Source organism: Acomys russatus, chromosome 31, assembly GCF_903995435.1.
Source record: "Acomys russatus chromosome 31, mAcoRus1.1, whole genome shotgun sequence".
NCBI lineage: Eukaryota > Metazoa > Chordata > Mammalia > Rodentia > Muridae > Acomys > Acomys russatus.
In genome coordinates, this window is record NC_067167.1 from 16527298 (window position 1) to 16552564 (window position 25267).

Here is a 25267-nt window from a genome sequence, read left to right on the forward strand (position 1 = left end):
CAGAAGACGCTTCTTCACCAAAGCATTATACAATGCAATGAAGAAAGTGACAGAGTAGGGTTAGGCAGTGAGGGCTCTTTGGAAAAAGCCCAGCACGTGACCTCTACCTCTGTGTAGGCCAGGCCACAGTGGGGCTGGGTTTTAAAGAAGGAGTAGGAGCCTACCAGGTAGAAGGTGGCAAGAGTGAGGCTCACTGTGGATTCAAAGTAGAATAGGAAAAATAGTAGGGAGCCATAAAAGGGTTGGTATGACCTGGGCAGGTGGATGGAGACTCTCAGGGCCAACATTGGCCCAGTTGTTAGTTTCAGGTGATAAACACACAGATTCAGGGAAGTTAAGTACAAAAAGGTCCCCAGCTGGAGGGTAGGTCTCTCCATGTGCTGTTAAGAATGGTAGCCGGCCGGGCATGATGGCACACGCCTTTAATTCCAGCACTCCAGAGGCAGAGGGAGGCAGGTTTCTCTGAGTTTGAGGCCAGCCTGGTGTACAAAGTGAGTTCCAGGGCAGCCAGGGCTCCACAGAGAAATCCTGTCTTGAAAAAGAAAATGAAAGAATGGAAGTGGGCATCACCTTTGTTTAATCCCTTAACCCTTTTAAACACCCTTATTAGAAATAGATATTGTTAATATAGGAAAATCAGAAGCATCACTCACACCTCATCATTTTTGTCCCTCATTTGTAATTTTCAGTAGTCAAGTCCCACTCGGCAGCTGTGTTTTCAGTTGGACACCTATGTGTGCAATCTAGTTTCAGTAGAGTGAAAGGGCTCCATTTTTCATATGATCAGTATTTGGATAATAAAATCGGGTTAAAAAAAAAAAAAGAACAGGCATATAGGACCACACAACAAGCAACAAGGCTCATCCCTAATGGTGTTTTTCTTTTCTTCTCCCATTACCAATGGCATGGACCTCACCTGGGCATTTGAACAGGAAGAGGACAGAAAAGACCTGCTTTGGGCACAGACACGAGGAAGTCATCTACTTTCAAGTATGGTCCAAACTTAATGAACTCTGATGAGAACTGGGAATGGCTCTTTAGGAAACAGCTCTTTTTAGCCTTCCTTCAGCATAGAGACCTTGTCTCCAAGCCTGTTGTCACACACAGCAGAGTCAGTGGTGGCCAAGTCTGTGCACTACCAAGGTGTCCCAGAACTCTACTCTCTTTGATGAAGACCTACTGCCCCCAGGCACTGAAACCACCAGATCCCAGATCCTTGGGTCTCGTCTAGCTAGCTATTCTGCACCTGCAGATTCAGCCCTCATTTACCTATGGCAATAAGACCATAAAGTATTTTTATTTATTTATTTTGTTTCACATGCAGTTATAAGAAACAGTACTGATAGGTCCCCTTTAACTCTTGGCCCAATTTCCTGCAACAGGAATCCCATGCCAAACCATAGTGCAGTGCCACAGCCAAGATCTCAACCTAGGCCCAACCAAGTGCAAAATGTCACCACTAGATCCTTTTGTCCTTTTATAGCCATGCCCACCTCCCTTTTCCCCTGGGAAGAATGTGATTCAAGTAAAATCATGCAGCATGTAATCCGGGTTCTAAAAATAATTCCCAGGAGATCCAACAGTGTTAGACCAGGAGTAGTTGGGTCTCTTGTTGAGCAGTGAAGCCCCTGTGGTCAGAATGTTGTGTACTTGAATGGTCACCTACTGAAAGGTGTCTACCTGGTTTATAGTTTGGGGATATAATGAATAAAGCCACTGCAAGTATATTTGTTCAATTAAAAAAATATTTTACTAATCCCAGCAGCCAGGAGGCAGAGGCAAGCGGATCTCTGTAAGTTCGAGGCCAGCCTGGTCTACAAAGTGAGTCCAGGCCATCCAAGGCTACACAGAGAAACCCTGTCTTGAAAAAAACCAATATATATATTTGTATATGTATTGTATATATATTGTAAATATATATATATATATATATATATATATATATATTTACACATAATATGGGTGTTTGGCCTGCATTCATGTATTTGCCCCCATGTGCATGCACTGCTCCCCAAGGGTGGAAGAAGGCACTGGGTCTCCCCTGGAACTGGAGTTAGAGACAGTTGTGAGCTACTATGTGGGTGCTCTGCAAAAGCACGGGCGCCCTAACCACTGAGCCATCTCTTTAGCTCCTCATACAGCATACTGTTCTTTTTTAAGGTATGAAGCTGTTTAATTAGGTTGTCAGCAACTTAGAACACCAGTTTGTGAGGATACATCCCATTTGTCAGATTACCGAGCAGCGCCAGGCTGATCAGAAGACTGCGGACTCGCAGATTTTTGCCAAAGATCAAAGCCGTTCCTCAGCTGCAGGGCTACCTGCGATCTCAGTTCTCCCTGACAGCATACTGTTCTTATTTCTCCGAATGAATGTCTAGAATGCAAGAGTGGGCGGGGCAACGGTGTCAGTTTGTTTCCACAGTGTCTGTACCGTTTTGCAGTCCTGCTAGCAGTGCCTCAGCCTTTGATCCACTGTGTGTGTGTGTGTGTGTGTGTGTGTGTGTGTGTGTGTGTGTGTGTGCACGCACACACTCTGTGTCTTCAGTGCCCATGGAGGTCAGAAGAAGGCAGCAGATCACTGGAAGCTGGAGTTACAGGCAGTTGTGAGCTGCCTGGAGTGGGTGCTGGGAGCCGAACTCGGGTCCTCTGAAAGAGCTGTGAGTGCGCTTGACTGCTGAGCTGTCTCTAGTCCTCATCAACTATTCCTTATGCTCACTCTTCTGACAGACGTGCACCTCTCTCCCCTCCTTACACTTTTACTTACTTACTTTTCTCTCCACGACAGCCCTCTATCAACAGCTACCCCCCTCTCTCCTTAGTTCTGATGTATTAAAATTCTAATCAACTTCAATTTCTCTTTTATAAAGGATTTTTCCAGAACCAATTTCTAAGATATACATTACTTTTTAACCTACTCCCCCAACCCTGTGTGTGTACTTGTGTGCGCGTGTGTGCGCGCACGCGCGCATGCATTTGGAGGTCATAGGAGGACACGAATCAGTTCTCTCCTTCCACCATGTATTCGGAGGCTCAAGCTCAGATGATCAGGCTTGGTGGCAAATGCCTTTACCAGTGACCCACTTCATAGTCCAACACTCTTGCTCTTTAAGGTTGTGTCTTATCACCCACCTAGCTGATACTTCCTCCAATGATTAGAAACTGTTACAAAAAAAACCCACATCTTCTCTTAAGGAGACAGGTAACTGAAAAACATTGTGGTCAGAACATTGTGGTCAGTCTTGAGTGAGCGCTAGTGTTGACCCACTTTGATACTGACAGAATAGACATGGCGTAGGCAGTCCTATTTCTTTAGAGAAAGCACGTTAATTTTTCAATGTCCCACCCCCAAATCCGCCCTGGAGGGCTTGGTGCTTCTGTGTGGTTTCACTGCATGTGTGTGACTCTGTCTGCGACTGAATGTTATTTTCTTTTGCACAGTTGTGGAATGGTGGGTGAGCAGTCCCCTAAAATGATAATGATAGGCAGTCAAATGAAAAGAACTCTGCAATAGGGGCTGATGAGGTTCCTCAGTGGTTAGAGCACTGGCTGCCCTTGCAGGGGACCTGGGTTTGATTCCCAGCATCCATATGTTGGCCCACAACTTCCTGTAACTCCCATCTCAGGGGATCCAACCCCCTCCTCTGGCTTCCGTGGATACCAGGCATGCATACGATACACTGACATCCATGCAGACAAAACACTTGTACACATAAATAAAAATTAAATAAGTTAAATAAAAAAGAACTGTGATAGTTAGGGACTGACTCGGACATGAACTCTGGTGCCCCCTATCTGACCACTTCCCCTTGGTGGGGAGACCTGGTGACACTCAAAGGAAGATTAAGCAGGCTACCAGGAAGAGACCTGATAGGCTGTGATCTTATAGTGAGGGGAGGAGGTCCCCTTCTGTCACAGACCTAGGGGAGTGGAATAGGATGAAAGAGGGAGGGAGGGGGAACAGGAAGATACAAGTGAGGGGATAAACAATTGAGATGCAATCTGAATAAATTACCTAAATAAACAAAAAAGAAAAAAGAAAATGACTCAGAAATGATTTTCTTTTTGCTTTTCTCTCTCACAGTCAGCCTGAACGCATGGCCTCAGAGGACAGTTTGGAGTACTTTATAGAGGACGAGATACTTGACTATGATCTGGTAACCATACTGTGTTTCTTGACTCTACTTGTTTGTGTTCTACATGGTCATCAGCTTCTTCTGAACTATCTTATTCCACACATATCACAAGTTTTCCTGAAGGAAATATGATTTGATACTGTTCTTCAATCGTGTCTAGCACCAATATCTGTCATCAAGCCAACTATAAAAAAAACCCCTAAGAATATAGTAAGAAGATAATATGTCGGCCCTTTTGAGGGTGGGGCAGGAGAGCCACAGATTTCAGGCCAAGCAGCTGGGTATGGCAGAGCAGGCCTGTAATCCCAGCGCTTGGGAAGCAGTCGGGAGGCCTGAGGCGCCACGTCACGCTCAGATGTACCGCAAGCGGGAAGCTGGCCTAGCCTACAGGAGACACCGGACTCAATAAAACAAAACCAAGGCAACAACAACAGCAATAAAAAAAATTCAAGGCCAGCTTGACCTACATAGTGAGTCTCAGGCCAGCCTGAAGTCCATAGTGAGCCCCTATCTCAAAACAAAAAGAAGCAAAAACCCCCAAACAAACAAAACTATTTGGAGCAGATATATAATCTATAGCCATCCTATAAAAATTAATGTGTATGTGTGTGTGTGTGTGTGTGTATATGTGTGTGTGTATGTGTGTGTATATGTGTGTGTATATGTGTGTATGTGTTTGTGTACGTGTGTGTATGTGTGTGTATGTGTTTGTGTATGTGTGTGTATGTGTGTATGTGTGTGTATGTGTGTCTATATGTGTGTGTATGTGTGTGTATGTGTGTGTGTATGTGTTTGTGTATGTGTTTGTGTACGTGTGTGTATGTGTGTGTATGTGTTTGTGTATGTGTGTGTATGTGTTTGTGTATGTGTGTATGTGTGTGTGTTTGTGTATGTGTTTGTGTACGTGTGTGTATGTGTGTGTGTATGTGTGTGTGTATGTGTTTGTGTATGTGTGTATGTGTATGTGTGTATGTCTGTGCCTGTGCGTGTGGAGGCCAGAGTTGACACTATAGGCATGCCTTAATAGCACTTTATTTACTGAATCTTGAGCTCACTGACTTTGGCTCCCTAGCTAGCCAGCTTGCTCTAGGAACCCCCTAACTCTGTCTCCTAGCCACTGGGATTATGGAGGGTTGGGAGGGCTTGTGGTCAGCTGCCACGCTCACCCAGCCTTCACACTCTGAGCCCCATCCTTGCGCAGAGAGCGCTTTAGCCGCTGAGCCAGCCTAGGATTTCATTTCATTTTTCTCGGGTCGCAGAACCACAGTTAGTCCTCTCGCAAAGGACCCCGATATCGCTGCAAAACTGACTGCGCTCAGTCTAAAGGCAACCACAGAGGCTTGGAAGTAATTTTTAAAAGAAATAACCCCACCAAACACCACCCGTTATTACACACAGGCCATACCTTACCTAATCATCCTGCTTTTAAAACCGTGCTCAGACAGTTTTCTACCTTAACACGTTCAGTGTACAATGCAGCAGTGTTGACCATACACACCCTGTTAGCGTAGCACATTCAACGTCGGTTTCCTCTTGCAAACTTGAAGCGCTGTGCTCATCCAACAACAGTCCTCCAGCCTCTAGCCCCTGGCAACTATCGTTCCACTTCCTGTTTCTCAGAGACTGGCTATTTAAATACCTATTTAAATATTTAAATAAGTAGATTGCACACTGTTGGGTCTTTTTTGTGTGACTGGGTTCTTTCACTTACCATAATGATCCTCAAAGATCATTTAGATTATAACATAACGGGGCTGGGGAGCGAGCAAATAGGTACTGTGCTTGCCTTGTGTGCTGGTTTGAATAGACATGGCCTCCATAGACTCCTGTGTGTGAAAGCTTGGCCCATTTGGAGTGGCACTATTAGGAGGCGTGGCCTTGTAGGAGTAGGTGTGGCCTTGCTAGAGGAAGTGTAGCACTGGGGGTGGATTCTGAGGTCTTATAAGCTCCAGTCTGGCCAGTGTGTGTCAGTCTCACCTTGCTGCCCTCGGGTCAAGACTTAGAACTCTCAGCTCCCTCTCCAGCACCACATCTGCCTGCGTGCTGTCACGCTTCCCACCGAGATGATGACAGACTAAATTTCTGAACTGTAAGCCAGCCTTAATTAAAGGCTTTCCTTCTAAGCAGTCCCAGAACCCACTTAAAAAAAAAAAAAAAAAAAAAGGTGAGGCCTAGTGCTGTTTACTTATAATCCTAACACTTGAGGAGCAGAGACAGGCAGATCTCTGTGGCTTGCTGGCCAGTCAGCCTGTCATACTTTGTGAGTTTCAGGCCAGCAAAAGATTCTGTCTCAAAGACACAAAGAATGGCGGGCAATGCCTGAGGAGCCACGTCTCAGGTCCTCCTCCATGTACATGCCTCAACAGTGTGGCATGTGCACACCACACATGCCTGTGCACACATGTGAATAACCACACAAATGTACTGTGGAAGAGAGAATTTCTCCTTAAGGCTGAATAATATCTCCACTGTGTGTATATGTACTGTATTTCCTTTACTCACACACCTATGAATGTTTTTATTGCTTCTGTGTCCTGGCTACTGAAATATATTAATGAACACATGTATTAATATATGCCATCTTTGAAAATGTTTGCTTGAAGTATTGCTTAGTCTTAGAAAGCCAGGACATATAAAATAATTAGCATTCAGAGGAAATGACCTCAATTAGTTTCCTATCTCTCCCTCTCATCTTTCTTTTTCCCCCCCTTTCCTGCCCTCCATTCCTCTTCTCCTTTTTCTCCTCCTTCTTTTCCTCCTTAATATCCCCCCATTCCTCCCATACCCCAAACCATCTCTTCCTGTTCACCATCTCTCCCTGGGAACCAGGTGCGGCTCCCTTACAATTCGGCCTCCCTCATACTCAGAACAGTAGCATGGATTCAGAGCATTTCCCCAAGACATCTGAGTTGTGAGTGTGGTCCCCAACTATTGCTGGGGAGGGTGGGGACACCGCTGCTGACCTTGTGACACTTATGGAGATGTGATGTTCTGGGGGATAGGACCAAGTGGTTAGGTCATTGGGCGGGGGTGGGGGGGGTGCTCTTCGTTACCTTTTTTTTGGTTTTTCGAGACAAGATTTCTCTGTGTAGCCTTGGCTGTCCTGGACTCACTTTGTAGACCAGGCTGGCCTCGAATTCACAGCAATCCGCCTGCCTCTGCCTCCCAAGTGCTGGGATTAAAGGCATGCGCCACCATGCCCGGCTCTCTTTACCTCTTGGTTACCGTGAAGATGCCTCCACCATGTGATCCTGTCACAGGGCACTGCACCAGCACACATCTACAATAGTCTCATACAAAAATAAATGGTCCCTCCTTGAAAGTAGTTTGCCACACGTGTGGAGCGCCGATGCGCATGGCAGCTCCCCCCCTCTAGAGTCTAGACAAGTCACCCAAGTCACGTGACCTTGTGTGTGTGTGTGTGTGTGTGTGTGTGTGAGAGAGAGAGAGCGAGTGTGAGAGATAGAGAGAGAGAGGAGAGAGAGAGAGAGAAGGAGGAGAGAGAGAGAGAGGATGAGAGAGAGGAGGAGAGAGAGAGAGAGAGAGAGAGAGAGAGAGAGAGACTTGTCTTCGCTGTTGATTGGTTAGATGCCGGAGATCTATTTCAAGGAGCCTGAGGAGTTACTGCAGGTCCTCACGGAACTGGAGGAGCAGAACCTCACGCTGGTCCAGTACTCCCAAGATGTGGATGAGAATCTCGAGGATGTCAACAGAAGAGAGAAATTTATACAGGATAAGATGTGAGTGCGTTTTTTCTCTTACTCACCGGTTACTAAGCAGAGACCACAACCGACCCCTCATGACGTCTTCCCCTGGCTTAGGCTGCGGTTTTAATTAATAATGATGATTTCTATGATGGGCATCTAAATGTAAGGTAGAACTGACATTAGTACAGAAGAGACTGGCTTGAGTTTAGTTTTCTTCCTGCTTCGTCTCATGTACTGAAGTATTTTCCTAGCTGAAATAGTGCGCATTGCCTTCATTGGCTCTAGGACAGCTGTCTCTACCTAGACTGGGTGGTAATAGATGCAGTTTCCTTGGGCGTGAATCTCAGCAAAATAGCTTTCTGTGGTTTAATACTATATCCTTTTATAACGTATCTATCAGCAGTGATGTAATGTATCTGTCTCCTAGTGCATCTTAGTGCATCTCTGCCCTAAGATATTTCAGTTTTGAAAAGAGCCTCAGACTACACAGAGCAAAGCTTTGAATCTATCCGTTTACAAAACGTATGGGCTTGTTTGGAACAGTTGTCTGGGTCAGAAGATGGCTTTTTATCCAGAAACTTGTAGGGCAATAGGTCAAGCTACATTTAACGTTGGAATCAATCAATTTGCTCAGAAGAACCTAAAAAGCCTCAGTGCTTCTCAGCAGCTGGCACTGGGCCCTCCTGCGATTTCCTCCCCTAGCCTCAGCGTGTGGTGGCTCAGGCACAGCCCTCCAGACAGGTGGGTGGGTTCCGGAGGGACAAGGATCTAAGGCCAAATCTTTCTCTGTAGGGCTTTTTTCCCCCTCTGAGACAGGGTTTCTCTGTGTAATAGCCCCGGCTGTCCTGGAACCCTCTTTGTAGACATGGCTGGCTACGAACTCACAGAGACCCGCCTGCCTCTGCCTCCCGAGTGCTGGGATTAAAGGCGTGCGCCACAACTGCCTGGATGGATAGGCAGGCATTTCCATTTCACTCTGCTGCTGTTTGGAATCTTGAGTGAATGCACAAAAGCAGAAAAAGGGAAGAAGATGTCTTCTTGTGGGGGGTTAAAACTTGCATTTAAGTATTTATTTGCGTCGTTATAACTTGACTATAGGCTTGAGAAATAACTCAGGGGACAAAACAATTAGTGAACAAGCTTGAGGACTGGAGTTTGAATCCTGGAGCCTGTATGAAAGCCAGGCACAGTTGTGCACATCTGTAATCCCAGTAAAGCCAGGCACAGTTGTGCACATCTGTAATCCCAGTAAAACCAGGCACAGTTGTGCACATCTGTAATCCCAGTAAAACCAGGCACAGTTGTGCACATCTGTAATCCCGGTAAAGCCAGGCACAGTAGTGCACATCTGTAATCCCGGCAAAGCCAGGCACAGTTGTGCACATCTGTAATCCCAGTAAAGCCAGGCACAGTTGTGCACATCTGTAATCCCAGTAAAGCCAGGCACAGTTGTGCACATCTGTAATCCCAGTAAAGCCACGCACAGTAGTGCACGTCTGTAATCCCAGTGCTCCTCATGGGAGGCAGAGACAAGAGACTGTCCAGAAGGCCACAGGCCAGACCGCCTGGCATTTGCTTCAGTGAACAACAAAAACCCTGGGCCACTGAGGCGCTTCAGTGGGTAAAGGTGCTGCCCGCCAAGATGTGTTCAATCACTTGGCTCCTTACAGTAGGAGCAGAGAGGCAAGTCCTCCACGTTGTCTTTGACTTTCACATAAACCATGGCATTCATCCCCCACTAACACAAACAAACAAACAAACAAACAAATGTTTTGGAAGAAGGAAGAAGGCCTGGCTCAAGGTGGAAGTGAGACAGCCCCTGAGGTTGTCCTCTTGACCTCCATGAGTGAATGGCAAGGACAGGCTCCCCCTCTCTTACACACACACACACACACACACACACACACACACACACACACACAGAGTCGTGTGTGCTTTGGCCATGCCATCACACACTGACTCCTTACGCAGCTGCTGGGTGCCAGCTCCTGACATGTGTCCAGCAAGAGGCCGAGTGGCCGAGTCCTTCAACCTCGAGTTACAGAAAAGGGTCCCCTCCCTCTTTTTGCAACAGAAACAACAACATCGAGTTCCTGATGGAGCACAAGCAGATGCTCAGGCAGAACTGTGAACGAGAGGAGGAGAAGGCAGCGGAGCTGGAGCTGCGGTCCCGCCTCTTCAGTTTCGGAGAATTCAATTTGGATGCTCAGGTACACCCTTGGCCTGTGGTTGTTTGTTTTGTCTCCTGGTAGTAATCTGGCCTCCGGGTGTGCTGAGCACTTGACAAAGCAAGCCACAAACAGTCGATGGGGTGGAAAAGGAGCTTGGAATTATTTTGTTAACAAGAAAGAGTCAATTTCCTAGACAGGAGTCACTCACGTGACCTTGGGGGTCCAGGTCAAATGATCTGGTTATTTCAAACTGCCTTTGTCAGTCTGTGTTTGCGTGTAGCAGTTCACTGCCTTTGATGATTTGGGTGGCAATTCAAGTAACCAGTCAGTAACAGAAGACACAGTGAATCCACACACTTAACATTGAATGGAACATTTGCCCAAGCACCAAGCCTAGACCATATGTCAATTTCTTTGGGCCTAAATAGATTGGCTCGTTTCTCAGCACCTGTGACACATCCCAATACCCTATTAATTGACAAGCTCATCTCTCCCAGCTGGATGCAAACCCTTCCACACAAGGTCTACCCTCACCTACTGTTAGCGAGCTCACCTCAGTGTCCCCACAGTGTCAGTGCTCAATAAATGTTTGTTGAATGAATGATTGGGTTAGTTTTCAGGCCCACACGGAACTCTCAACAACCACTGGTTTCTTGGAAAAAAGCTCAAGTGAAGTAAGAATCCAAAGCTGCTATGTTGGGGCTAAGGTCACATTGACGGCCGTGAACTTGACTTTTAGACAGAGGTAGCTTTGGGGAACGGTCTGCATTAGAAAACAGGCGACCATTTTTGCCTACGTACATATGGGCAGGATCACTAAAAACAAAAGCTGTTAACAGCTGCCAGGCACACGCGTGTCCGAAGGTTTGACAGCAGGCTGGCTTGGCAGCAATGGCAGGGAGTGTTGGTTCTAACAGTTCAGTTCTTCATTTTTTGTTTTTAATCAACCATTTCTTTTTTCTACTGTGCTACAATACAAATAAAACTAACCCTTTAACCATCCCGAGTCTGCGTTAAGTACATTCATATACCCTAACTGTTACCATGGTCTATTTTCAAAATGTTTCTTTCCACCATCACTTAAACACCAACATTTAATACTGTAACCATTTTTTGAGGGTACAGTTTGGTGTTGTTAAAGACATTCAGACTGTTTGGTAACCAATCTCTAGGATGCCTTTCATCTTGTACAAGAAAAGCTGTTTACCCATTGGACACGAACTGACCCTCCCATCCCTTCACCCCAACATCTGCTTCTTGTCTCTCTGAGTTTGACTTGTTTTGCTATCTCATGTAAGTGGATATGTGCACTATGCATCCTTTCATGTCTAGCTTGTGTCTCAGAGCATGTTCCTGGAATTCATCCACGATGTAGCATGTATCAGAACCTTGCCCTTTTAAAGGCTGAATATATTCCACCCTATGTACTGTACTTTGTTTATCCGGGTTGTTTCTAGCCTTCAACTCTTAAATCATTCTGAAGCTGACTACCCTGTAAAATATGATAAATTATCTGTGATATCAAATGGTATCCACATTGCAATCAAATCCCTTTAATTTCAGTTTAGGGCAACTGACCAAAAAAAAAAAAAAAAGCACCTTCAATATTTTTTAAGACATTGAGTTAACTAAAAAAATGGAGAATCTAGTTTGTGAAAGAACACAGAATTGGCTTGAAAATTCCTTAAGATTATCCATAAAATATTAGTCACAAGTATAAGTTCGGTGTTCATGCATAATTTGCAGGCATACTCTGGAGCATGGGGTTAGTAATCATGGTCTTCCAAAAATATAAAGTATGGGATACAGAAGGAAGGAGAAAAACAAAACAAGACAAAACAAAACAAAACCCCTGAAAGTTAGAAGCTTTTTTGGTGATGGTGTTCGGGTGTTTTGTTGTTTGAGTCATGATCTCATTATCCAAAGCTGTCTTTATACTCACCAAGTCACTGAGGATGACCTTGACTTTTCCACCTACACCTCCCCTTTGAGGCTGGGATTACAGCGTATGCCACCATACGCAGCTACATACAGTTCTGGAGTGCCTCACACACATGCTAGACAAGCACTAAGTCAGTGGTTCTCACCTTCCTAATGCTGAGTCCCTATAATACAGTTCTTTATGTTGTGGTGATCCCCAGGCATAAAATTATTTTGTTGCTACTTTATAACTGTAATTTTGCTGCAGTATGAAATGTAATGAAGATCTGATATGCAGGATATTTGACATACGACCCTATGAAAGGGTGTGACCCACAGGTTAAGAAACACTGTACTAAATCAATTAATCTGCACCTGCCCCAAACCCACAAAAAAGTATTCTTAGTTTTCCTGTTTCCTCAACCCTATTTTCTCAAATCTTAAAATCTACAAAACATAACCCTTTATGAATAAACATCCATTCCTAATTTTTAAGCCACCCCCCCCCCAGATGCATCGAGAATTATGTAGCACTTAGTTTTGGTATCCATAAGTAATTAGGGACCTCAAACCTATGAGTATTTTTACTTTTTTAAAACCTTCACAGTTATAAAAGTATTCAATTCCTTAAAATTTTCCCAATACGGTATTTTCAAAATAAAAATTTAAATTCTAGAATAACAAAACATGAGAAACATGTAAATTTGAGGTGTACTTCTTGAGGAATCTTCAAGGGAACACAGGCCCCTGCAGGCCACAGATGAGGAAATGAATGGACTCCTATAAGAACCCCATCCCAAGCTCCGCACTCCTCAAAGATGATCATGGTTCTGACTTCTTGCCATCAACTAGCGTTGCTTTTTTGAACTTTAGAGAGACAAAATTATGCCCCGTGTCTGCTTTTTCCCTCTCGTCATGTTTGTGGGGTTCATCCATGTAGTTTTCAGTAGCAGTGGTTTGTTGGATGGAATGTTTGCCAGCCCATTGTTCAGTTTGCTGGATGTGATCATCTCTGGCTTTCTGTGCTCACGCGCACATGGTAGGAGCTCAGGAAGATCAGCTGGGAAGTGTATACTCAGTATACCACAGAAAGAGACATGGATCGGAAGTTCAGACTCCTTGGGAAGAACACCTGATGACATCCCGACAGCCCTCTAGTCTGAAATACTGCTCTGCTCCTCTCAGGTTCCATTCACTGTTGACAGGCACCCTGTGTTATCCCGGTACCCAGCCTTGGATCTGTCTTCCTGCCCAGTGACCCTGGTAAACACAGCCTGCTGCCAGAGCTGCCAATCTGGGTAGCACCTCACCTCCAAAGCACTCTGGCCTGATCCCGCCCTCTACTGGCAGTTTAAAGGACCCAGGTTGCACATCTCTCTTGTCTCTAGTTGGCCTCAGCCTAGATTGCTTTGCCCTGCAGCTGCCCTGGCCCAGGGGCTCAATCTCATAGTCACAATAAGCCATCTTTTCATTTCCTTCTCTTAGTTCTTAATCTGTTCTTGTCTTGTAGTTCCCTATCTTTTCTGGTGAGGGAAACTTAAAAGACAAACAGAAAGCACCATCTAAAGTGTACATCTGTCCATCCCAAGCTTTTGTTTCCTCTTTCAGAAACTTCCATCAAAATGGTCGTTTTCTTATCATTAAATACTTGAAATCTGATGTAGATTAGAGCAAGATCATTTTTTCTCCTTTCAAGATAGGATTCCATTCTATAACCCAGCTGGCCTAGCCCAGGTTGACCCACTTTCATCAGTGTATGTGCTAGGACCGTCATCAACATGAACTACATCCTCTACCAAGATTCATTGTTTTAAATATATGCAGTGTGTTACCCCTGCCTCCCCCCTTGGTGGGGTACTTCCGCATTTTATATTTTTCTGCCCTTTAGCTGTCTCCAAGGTTTCGAAGAAGAAATGTGTGGGACTATAAATAGGTTAAGGAGTAAGACTTCATGGCAAATAGAATTTATGGTATTTCTCTTAAGTTTTCTTGAAGAAGAAAAAAAAAAGACTGGCCTTTTAATATAAATGGAAATAGAGTAAGTATTGAGAAAGTGAGAAGCCAGGAGCTTTGTAATAAACAGGATTGTTGGAACATTTGTTAAAGAGACGGGAGCAACAAGCTGCCGGAAGTCGCAGACCTTGGCTTTAAGCGATGGTGGATCTGTGAGGCATTAGTGGTTCCAGGATGGGTCTCCCCAGTTGGTGGGAGTCACATCGGCCTTGGGTGTGTTTTTCTTGACTTTATGCTCATTCTCATCTTCTTGAGCAGAAGCAAGAAATCCTGAGGCAGGAACCTACATGGAAGTCGGTTTACTTTGCTGAGAAGTTTATTGAGTTCCTCTTGACGAATGTCAGCCACACAATGGAGATAAAGGATGAGTCTTTACATGTCCCGACCTATGTTGTCTACCAGCTCAAGAGACTGCAACAGCAAGTAAAAGAGCGCAGTGGCGAGGTACAGGGATCGGCGGGCTTCGGCCTAAGTGCTCTCTAGACTAGACTTTACAGCAGCATGGAGAGCCTTACAACTAAACTCCTGAAAGGCTCTATTTAGTCAGCCTAGCGATCTGCTTGCTCGTACACATTTCTCTGGAAGAATGCAATCATTTATTCAACAAACATTTATTAAGTGTGTAGCTATGCAAGGCACTGTTTTAGGTATGCACGGTAGTCCAGAAGGGCACTGGGCGCATGTGCAAAAAGCTATCATGAGGCATTATAGACTTGGAGTGAGTGTATTGCAATAAGAAGAAGTGGGAAAGGAACACATTATACCACTGGTGGTACAAAGTGATGTGAAATGGGCATTTTATCTGCACTTGGAACATTTAAGGAATTTGGTCCACAAAACACTTGAGCCAAAAGATAGTGTCTTGTAATTACTTTTATACACATACTTGTCTATGCTGTACATATTTTAACACAATCCAAGGTGTCGCTGTAATAATATTATCTGACTATAAATTACAACACAAACATCCCCTGCTACCTGTTCTCACCAATCTGTCTTTTAAAGAAGCATTTAGGGAGCTGGGAGTATTGCTCGGTGGTAGAACATTTGCTCACCATGCATTAGGCCCTGGGTTCTATCCCCAGCACTAAATAATTATAATGATGATTAAAGGACTTTTCGTTGTAACTCAGTAGAATGGAGTTTTGCAAGTTGCCATATAGTGACAGAGTGTTTTCTGCTCTTTCTTCTTGAGCTCAGGAAAAACTGATAGAATCACTCAGTAGAAAGATTAATCAAGTATACAGATTCTGCATCGGAGACGCTGAGGTTGGCAGCCTGAATGCCGTTCAGAAACTGATCAAAGTTGAGTCTCGCCTGGTGGAGCTGAGCGACCTCATCGAATCTATTCCCAAAGAAAACGTGGAAGCAATCGAAAGGATCAAACAAAAGGAGCGACGGCAAAAGTACTGTGACAGTCCCCTCTCCCTAGTGGATATCTTAAGTGCTTTATACTGCATGAACCCCACCCCACTGTTAGCAGTCTCTCTGTATGGCAAACACTGCAGTGTGGGGGTGCAGGGGGGCTCAAACTCATCCCTACCCCCAGACAGAATATCTGTAGGAAATAAGTGTGTTACTCTGACTACAGGTAATGAGCACTGTGAACCATAGGAGCTGGGCAAATAGAGGTTACCAGGGACAACTGGCCTAATTAGGATGGCAATGGGGGGACAGGAGAGGGGGTTCACTCATATGAACATGTCTCAAGGGCTATCACATGCAGGAACTGAACTGCACGCAGCAAAGGTTCTATCATTAGAAGGCCACAGGGCAACTCAGTCTATGGAAGAATGAATGGCTTGTCATTCAGAGCTACACTGAGGGCCCCGCCCCACCGCCAACAACACTTAGCTGGCGCTCACACCCCCACTCATTTATTCCTACAGACAGCCTTACATGACTGTTATCCTTGAAACCTCGCCCTTCCAGACTTCTACAAGTTTAAAATAAAGCTTTTAATAGGCATTTTGCTTGGAACAATTATCACTATACTGTGGTTGTTACCATCACATGACACGGAGGCAATGCTGCTGCTAAGTGGAATGGTGTTCCTATTCAAGCAAAGGAAAACACTGAGGCAGATAAGCACCATGGTCCTGGTGTGGGTGCGACACAGGCCTGCCTGGCCTTTTAGCTGTAACTACTGTAACCTAGAGGAAGGAGCACCTGTCTAGTCTATTTCATTATGTTAAAAAGGCGGGGGAAGAGAGAGAGAGAGAGAGAGAGAGAGAGAGAGAGAGAGAGAGAGAGAGAGAGAGAGAGAGAAGCTGTGACAATTACTTCATAGGGTTGGGGTACCAAATAATCAATGTATACTGTTAACATTTCTGATGCACGGAGGATATCCCTCATGTAGAAGTGAAGGTGACTCAGACAGATCTTACAGAACATAAAGCAGATTTAATCTAAGCAAAGGACAACTCCTTCCAGGTGACCTCAGATTTGTTATAGCAGCAGACAGTACAATTACAACTTATTGTCAACAGCAATATGCATCCAGTTCCAGTGTTCAAAAAAGAACTTTCTCCCGTGGTTTACAGCAGTGGCTCTCAGCCTTCCTAATGCTCAGAGCCTTTAATACAGTTCATGTTGTGGTGACCCCAACCATAAAATTATTTTCATTGCTTCGTAACTGTAGTTTTGCTAGTTATGAAGTATAATGTAAATACGGGATATGATTCAGGATATCTGTGACCCACGTGAAACAGTCATTGGACCCTAAAGGGGGCCTTGACCCACAGGTCGAGAATCACTGGTTTAGAGGTACCTAAACACCCAATTCTGCACAAAAAGGGATCAGTAAACACCACCAATTCCCTGAAAACCTTACACTGGGATTACTATTACCCAGGTCCATAAGAACCATCACTCACTGCCTTGTCAGAACCAAGGCTCACACTGACAGACAAGACAAATGGCATATATTGGTCTTAAATTGAAAGCATCATTTTGCTGAGCAGTGTATGGTAACACACTAGGGTAAAGAAACTTTAAAGGCAGGTTGGTTGAGGAGGCCAGGAGCTAACGTGGCTGTGGCATAGAAAGTGCTTCAGTGGGATGGAGAGAGGGAAGGGGCACTAAATTAAATGTCATTGCCTGGATATTCAAAAGCCAACGTTATGGATTTTTGTTTTTGTCTTTTGAGACAGGGTTTCTCTGTGTAGCTCCTGGTGTCCTGGAACTCACTCTGTAGACCAGGCTGGCCTCAAACTCAGGATATCCGCCTGCCTCCGCCTCCTGAGTTTTAAAAGTGTGTGCCACCACTGCCTGGCCATTATGAGACTCTTATACTTGGATACTTTATTACCAAGCAATAATAATGTAGATGTTTTACTTCTTATGAGTTATAGTATTTCTAACCAGCACGCTCCTGCTCACCCACTACAGGCTGCGTGAAGAGAAAGTAAAAGAAAAGCAAAGATACCAGGAGGAGCGGCTAAAAGCTGCTCTGGAAAGAGCCGTCGCACAGCCCAAGAAGAAGGTTTGTGTTCTGCCACCATGGGTCCCTGTTCAGTCCCACAGAACTGTCCAGCCAGAAAGGTCATGTCTCCCCATCAACAGAATATGGTACTGCCCGCATCTGTGTGCCTGAGTTACAAAAGCAGAAAGCAAAGGGAGAACACCATACAGGGAAGGGAGAGGCATGAATCACAGGTCCTTAAAAGCCACTCATGCAAACATTCCAAGATCCAACAAAAACACCCATGTCTAAAATGGTCTTCTCAAACCTGGCTCAACACAGCAACCTCTTGTGACTATGGAGGAACTCCCAGGTACAGTGCTGAGCGCTTTCTATGCCAGCCATATCTGAGCCATATGCTGCTGCCTTCTGCGTACGATAGGTCCTCAACTTGCCAAGCATACTGGACATTCACTAGGTTATGCCAATCCCCTGCAACTGTATTTACTATTTTAAACATTTAGTTCAGGGCTAGAGAGATGGCTCAGCAGGTTAAGAGCACTGGCTATTCTTCCAAAGGTCTTGAGTTCAATCCCCAGCAACCAAATGGTGGCTCATAACCATCTATAATGAGATCTGGTGCCCTATTCTGGTGGGCAGACACACATGCAGGCAGAACATTGTATAATAAATAAATAAATAAATAAATCTTAAAAAAAAATTTAGTTTGTGTAAAAATTCAGGTTAATATTGGCATTATACATAACTTCAGTAGAAAAGTTATGCTAAAGAAAATGATTTTTGTTTTTCCTGTTTCAGCTGGGAAGACGACTTATCAACCGCTCGAAACCTCCATCTGCAGGCAAGCAGGAGCTACTTTTAGTCAGTGATCAGAGAACAAAATCACAGGAGGAAGACTATTTTTTTAGTTGAACAGGAGCATGAAGACACTATTAGACAATGTTTTATGTGGATGTGGCTCTCGGCGATGCAACCTTGTCCTAACAAATTCCGGGAAGGCAGAACTTTATCCCAAAGCTTACAGGAGTAGGAACAGCAACTGCTTTCTTGGGCTAAAGCTCTCTGTAACCCATTAGCATTGTCCATGAGATAAGCAATATTGAATCTAATTTGTCCCTGTTGGAGACACACACCACTGTCCATTTACTGAGAAAGTGTGACTCACAGTAGAATGGTGTCCCTCAAAGAGTAAAGCTGTAATTGTACTTTCTAGAGCATTAAGGAAGTTCGGGGATTTGAATATACATTCCAAAAACTGTATATTCTTAAAACAGCTGGACAGGGCTAAAAAGCCAATAGACGATGGTCTCAGAACCATCATGAGACTGGTTCTATTTCACTTTCATTTCTGAATACTGTACATTCCAGCCTAAATATCAATTTGTACTAAGCTCTATCTCCATAATTACTTCAATCTTAATGTTCTGACTTAGCTACAATATGTACATTATTTAGTCTACATTGATAATAGAAATAACTTGTTAATACTATATATTAATACTAAGAAAATGTTTAACTTTATGCATGTTAAAAGTGGTTTGAAAACCTTATATGACACAGCTGCTTTTAAAAGGTCTCAGTTAATACAACGATAAGGGCTGAAACTCACCTTCAAAAAAATTCTAAAGAATAAGAATCATCCTTTATAGGAAAAAAATTAGATAAAACAGAAGTGGGCTTACCAAAGTCACCTTAAATGAAACTGGGTGGCTTTTAAAGTATCAGTTCTATGAATTATCCATCCATTGTTTTAACATTTGTGCTTTGCATATGTCTGCATATAAATAGTTCACAAGTCAAGTTGAAAAAAAAAATCTTTATTGTATAGAAATACATATATATAAAAAAAAATCCCCCCAAAGATGCTATTCTCTCATTTCCCCGTCTTCCTCCTCCTCTTCAACACCTCTGATGTAAAGGACATTATTACACCTGTAAACAGAAAACACGTCCATTTAGTGCTTCACTCAGAGCATGCTCACACAATTCATCACTGCTCCGCTTCAGACTGGGCCCTACCTTACAGCTGGCCACTCTTCTGCCTGTGTTAGACAGCGGTGTTTATATGCACACCACACACATTTTTACCACCCTCATCACAACAACATTTCTATGACTTAGAACGTAAGAAAATGAGTACCACAGAAAGCCTAAGCAGCTGGACTCAACTAAAATTCAAATCTAAGCTCCTGTAACCAGGACATTGAAACAGGTTACATATTATCAACAGTGGAAAACCCTGATGATGAACAGAAACCTTCTAACAACTTTAGTAATTTCAAGGTTTCTGAAGTCTAGTTATAGAGTATTGCTAAATGGTTTGCTTTCTTAAAAAAAGTAATTCCCCCCAAAGTAAAGGACTAATTTATTTCTGCAGATATTTCTATTAACCAATAACTGCTCACACACAAATGCACTTGTTACCTTATCAGAACTTCACCCAGATGCCCAGACAATGCCCCATCTATGTATTCTTCCGTATTCGCAAGCTTTAGATTAAAAAAAAAAAAAAAAAAAAAAGATATTAGTATAATGACAGGAAAAAAGCAGCGCAGCATACCCACTCCTGGGGAGAGCACACTAACTGAGACCACTCTCCAGCAACAACTCAGACTGTGTCCGTAAGCTGTAACTAGATTAGCTTTCTATTACTCTTGTATCTTTGGACTTCATATAGTCATTACTACATCCATGAGCATAGAACTAATGTATAATAAAGCTTGTTTCAAACTTGTTCTGCCTTCTAGATGTTATTTTTACCCGATATCAAAGTGTCTCAGAAGAAAGCCTCCAATATGAGTCATAGTTTTCAAATTTTCTGAAAATTCAGTTGCAAAGAATCAGACATTAACTTTTCTCAGAGCAAAACATTATGAATGATATTGTTATTCAAATGGGCATGCAAAAGCTATGACTAAAATATACTAGCCAACAACCAAACCAAAGATATAAGATTTTGAAAATTTTATGAACTCAACAGGGGGAAAAAGAATGATGTTTAGGATTACTTTGGCAAACTCTATTCTAATTTTAAATTTAAAATGTTTAGCTACCGTTCTTGATTTTTTGGGGGAGGCGGTGGAGGGGTGGGAGGCTTTTTTGAGATAGGGTTTCTCTGAGTAGCCCTGGCTGTCCTGGAAGTCACTCTGTAAGCCAGGCTGGCCTGCCTTCTGAGTGCTGGGTTTAAAGGTATGCCCAGCAGAAGCAACTGTTTTGACATGTCCCCTAACACTTAGCTGGCTTCTAAGTTATCTACAATAATGCCCAAAGCTTCCTATTGTACCTCAAACTCAAAGCCCTCCTGCTGCAAAGGCCTTCAATGACTGCCGCTTCAAACCTCCGACTTTGGCCTTCTGTTGTACTGTAAGCATACCAAATTCACCCCTGCGGACCGAAGCTGTGCACCTGCTGTTCCTTCCAGCAGAGCCACTTTCCCTAGGTGCTCACGGTCTCCCTGTTGAGTACGGCACACTTATCAGCTTGTCTCTGCTTTGCTGTCATGCTGTGTATCACCCCTAACTACCCATGTTACAGTACCATCTCCCACCACTGGGACAAGCTCAAGGATACACACTTTGTTTTGCTCGCTGTTATAATCAAAGCACCAAACAATTAAAAAAAAAAAAAAAAAAAGAAAAAAGATTTATTTATTATTATGTATACAATGCTCTGCTTGCATGTAGGCCTGCAGGCCAGAAGGCGGCATCAGATCACATTATAGATGGCTGTGAGCCACCATGTAGTTTCTGGGAATTGAACTCAGGACCTCTGGAAGTGCAGTCAGTGCTCTCAACCTCTGAGCCATGTCTCTTTTGACTGACTGAAGCAACTCAGGAACTAAGCTCACTCAGAGATACAGTTTGTAACTCAGGGAAGCTACACTTACTGGAACAAACATTAGGTGTTTATCTATTTTTTTTTCCCCTGACAGGATCTCATGTTATTCTAGGCTGGCTTCCATCTCCCCATGTAGTTGAGGATAATATTCAATTTCTGATCGTCCTACTCTGTCACCGTGTGATGGAATCATAGGCTTTTATCACTACACAGATTACATGGTGCTGGGGATGAAATAAAATTAACTTTTAAATCATACACTCTGTGGTGTTCAAAAAATTGAACGTTTACCACTAATTCCACAATAAATTTACTTTTCAGATTTTTCTACACTTTATAAACAATTTTCCAGACCAAACCCCTCAGTATTCTCATTAGCTGAATTTCTGGTTGACCTATCTACTCATGCAACCTTTAAAACATAGGCAGAAACTACAACTAAACCACAACACACACACACACAATTAAAAACAGGCAAAGCCACTAGACATGTTAATTCCAACACTTGGGAAGGAGAGGCAGGCAGATCTCTGAGTCCAAGACCAGCCTGGTCTACATAGCAAGTTCCAGGCTAGCCAAGGCTACATTATGAGACCTTGTCTCAAAAACTACAAATAAAAATAAAAATAGGTAACAGATCTGCATACACACTTTTCTAAAGATGATAAGCACGTGGCTAATAAACATATGAAAAGCTGCTCAGTGTCATTGGGGAAATGCAAACCAAAGAGACTTGACTTCAGATCCAAGAGAATAGTATTTTATACATTAAAAAAGAGGAACCTCATAGAAAACAAGGGTCAGTGCAGGTGTGAGCAAACTGGAACCCTTGTGGTGCACCACCTGAAAGAATTCAAACCATACAGCTGCTAAGTAAAACAATATGGCAGCTACTCAAAAACAAACGATGAACCATTAATCTCACTCCTGTGTGTATACTCCAAAGGATTAAAAGCAGACTTTTAAAAAATGCTTGTTTGGGGCTAGAGAGTTGGCTCAGAGGTCAAGAGCACTTGGTTTTTTTCCGGAGGACCTGGGTTTGATTCCTAGAACCCACATGGTGGCCTACAATATCTGTAACTCTAGTTCCAGCGTGTCCAATGCCCTTTTCTGACTTTTGTAAGTACCAGGTACATACACGGTGCACAGACATAATTGCTGGCAAGACACCCATAAACAAAAGAAATTAAAAATAGCAATAAAAGCAATAAAATGTACTCATACATCATCCCACAGCATTTTGGAGACATAAGCATCTAAATGGGTAGCCAATTTACACTGTCTATAATTTGTAATACCAATGAATCCTGAAAGCATAATCAAACGAGACAAAAAGACAAAATACCTGTCTCAAGGTATCCACTGGTGGGGGGGTAGTTTCAGGGTCTCTCAGAGTGAAGGATGTTCGAGCTCTTTATTAAATAGCTGTGTGTTTCCATATAACCTGACGTCCTTCACATCATTTCTAAATTACTCATACCCAGTTCAGTGGGGATAACAAAAAGACTATTATCTTGAGCACAGATATAATGTCTCTTGAGTGGTCCTGACCTGAAGTTAGCTGAATCTGTAATGCATCCCATTTCCATGAGGTGCTGAGAATCGACAGACTCGGAAAGACTGGCCACTCTTACATGAGTGTGACTGGATTGGAGGAGGCAGGTCACGGGGAACTTTTCTATGGGTAGAGTTCCAGTTGTGAATGATGAAAAGACTGTGCAAATGAGTAATGGTGATAGCCAGAGCCCTGTGAATGTACGAATGCCGCTGCATTATAGAGCTAAATGCCTAAGCAGACACATTTTAGGACATCCTTTATTGCAAACAGAAGGACTGGCTGAATCATTTACAGAAACCAAGAGGCACAGCAGTCAGCTGTCAGTTCCTCTGATCTATGAAACAACACTTTCATGATGCGTCCTTAAAAATCATTAAAGCAATCTACAGTGTTCCCTTGAAAAAGTCTTTGAAGAATCAAGCGCTGGAAAGTTTGGCTTTTTGTAATAGACTAGTTTTCCTTGGTGGGATTAGAAACCAAATGCCAAAGCTCTTTTTTTCTGTGGCTGCCATAATACAGTCAATGACTGGGTTCTGGCGCAGTGTGGGGTTTTAGTACATCAAAATTTCAACATCCTCGCTGGAGTATACTTTAATCCCGATTCTGCTTTCTGTTTGCCAATTTAACTGTGAGCTCTTACTAGTCACAGTAAGCCTTTGAGGAGTAAGGCGACACAACCGAGACACAGCGTGGCAGCCTGGGAACCCTTTAGCTCACCTGCATGTTCATGTAGCCGTCCACAGAGACCAGGTAGCCCTTGTATTCCATTCCCCACTTCAGCTTTACCATCACTGGCTTTCCTGTCAGTCCATTGAGAAAAGGCTTGGGATTGAGGGGTAAACTCTGTACAAAAACACAAAAGCAGCATTTAGTAACTCTTGCTTAGCTCTGACCATCAGCCCGCTACCAAAACACCAAGACTGTATGGCATCCAGTTAGGGCGACCTCTGACTCACTGTTACTTTATAATTTGTTGGAGTGTCAGAGAACTTTAAATATCCAGAGTCAATTTCATATTCAGCTCACTGAAGCAAAACACTAATCCTGCAATTAAATACCAGATGCCCAACGCCAGGTGGGGGTGGGCGCAGGTGTGTAGCACAATGGCGGGACACCGGCCTAGTATGCTTAAGTCACTGGCTATATTCCACCCAATGCAGAGACAATAAACCCCTGAATAGCCACATCACCGCTCACTCTCCAAGCTCTACCAGGTGATCTCTGCAGACCTAAGAAACAATTCAGTGAAAGTGTCAAATGCAAAGCTGCACTAAGACGCTGAGGGCAGATCACATTTGGCAGGCTTTCCCTGTGGGAGGCAGGGCTGGGTCCTTTTTTTTTTTTTTTTTTAATCTTGAGTAGTGCCTCCTAATGCAATCATATCTGAGTTTATTCTGCGTAAGGAATTTCCTCCCTTCATACATCATTCCAAAGAATTTTGGAGGACATAAGCATCTAAATGGGTAGCCTATTTGCACGGTCTTATAATTTATCGTCAACAAAGCAACTATTTTTGAAGTGTTACGCTCCAATGCTCTCTAGCTGCACTTGACGCAGACTAAAAAACTTCCGAGCAGCCGTTGCGAGCGAGGTCCCAGTCTTATTTCAAAACCGCTTTTTCTTGTTAATTCTAGTCAATCCCAACTAGTCCAACCTACATTCTACTTAGAGCTCATGCGTGAGATACTCTTCCACCGGCTCCGTCACTTAAGATTTCTGGTTAGATGCTACCTTCTAGAAAAGGGCGCTCTTCCGCAGACCTGTAACTTACCAACGCGCCTCTCAGGGCATCCTGTCAGCTGCCTGCTTAGCCATCACCACTACCTGTAATTGCTTATTTCTGTTACTGTTGCCTACTTCCCACACCCGAGAAAAATGCAGGGTCTGCATTAGTACTTGGCAGCCCACCGTCCTGGCGCCCAAGAACAGCATTAAATGAATGGAAGGGTAGCCTGGGCTTTCTGTTCCAGAGGGACAATGAGCAAGGATGGTCAATATCAAGGAACGAAAGGCGTACTGTTGGGGTGTGCTAAGTAGAAAGGGGGGGAAAAAAGTCGCTTCAGTTTACTCCTTCCCTGTGGTCCCCAAGCAAGGCTCCGGGTCAAACGGAGCGGGGAAAGACAGCAGGAGATCTCGGGGAGGGGGAAAGGCTCCAGGGCGCGAGCCCCGGGGCCTCGGGAACCGGGAGCAGCTGGGACGAGCGACCGGCCGCGCGGCGCCTCGTGCGGATGAATGGAAGGCGCTGCCGTCCGCGGGCCCCGCAAGGCTGCTCGTCCTCTCGCCCCGCAGTGCTCAGCCTCCTTACCATCGCGAACACCCGCGAGCACTGCACCCCACTAGCCGCCGACCCCGCCGCTGCCGGCCCCTCGTGACTGGAGCAGCTGCCGCTAACCGGAACGGCCCAACGCTAGGAGAAATGGCCGCCAAAAGGCGGCGTAACCTTTCACCTTCCGCCTCGTTCTCTCGGCTTCTATGATTGGGGCCAAAGACCCGCTTTGCTGATT

The 25267-nt window shown here is 44.1% G+C and overlaps 2 protein-coding genes across 2 annotated transcripts in view; one reads left to right on the forward strand and one right to left on the reverse strand.

Annotated features, from left to right (window-relative positions):
• Ccdc38 (coiled-coil domain containing 38) overlaps positions 1 to 18652 on the forward strand; it is a 41072-nt gene extending 22420 nt beyond the window's left edge. Inside the window, exons 9-16 of the mRNA XM_051139785.1 lie at positions 933 to 990; positions 4082 to 4154; positions 7722 to 7873; positions 9915 to 10050; positions 14203 to 14388; positions 15145 to 15350; positions 17335 to 17428; positions 18167 to 18652. Of these exons, the coding sequence (XP_050995742.1) occupies positions 933 to 990; positions 4082 to 4154; positions 7722 to 7873; positions 9915 to 10050; positions 14203 to 14388; positions 15145 to 15350; positions 17335 to 17428; positions 18167 to 18280 (1019 nt within the window). The 3' untranslated portion in view covers positions 18281 to 18652. The remainder of the gene's footprint in view (positions 1 to 932; positions 991 to 4081; positions 4155 to 7721; positions 7874 to 9914; positions 10051 to 14202; positions 14389 to 15144; positions 15351 to 17334; positions 17429 to 18166) is intronic.
• An 84-nt stretch (positions 18653 to 18736) lies between these two features.
• Positions 18737 to 24653, reverse strand: Snrpf (small nuclear ribonucleoprotein polypeptide F). Its single transcript, XM_051172762.1, has 4 exons — positions 24588 to 24653; positions 23481 to 23606; positions 19793 to 19857; positions 18737 to 19300 (listed from the first exon to the last, which is right to left on the reverse strand). The coding sequence occupies exons 1-4, from the start codon at positions 24651 to 24653 to the stop codon at positions 19234 to 19236; spliced, it is 324 nt and encodes a 107-aa protein (XP_051028719.1). The 3' UTR covers positions 18737 to 19233.
• Between the last annotated feature and the right edge of the window lie 614 nt (positions 24654 to 25267).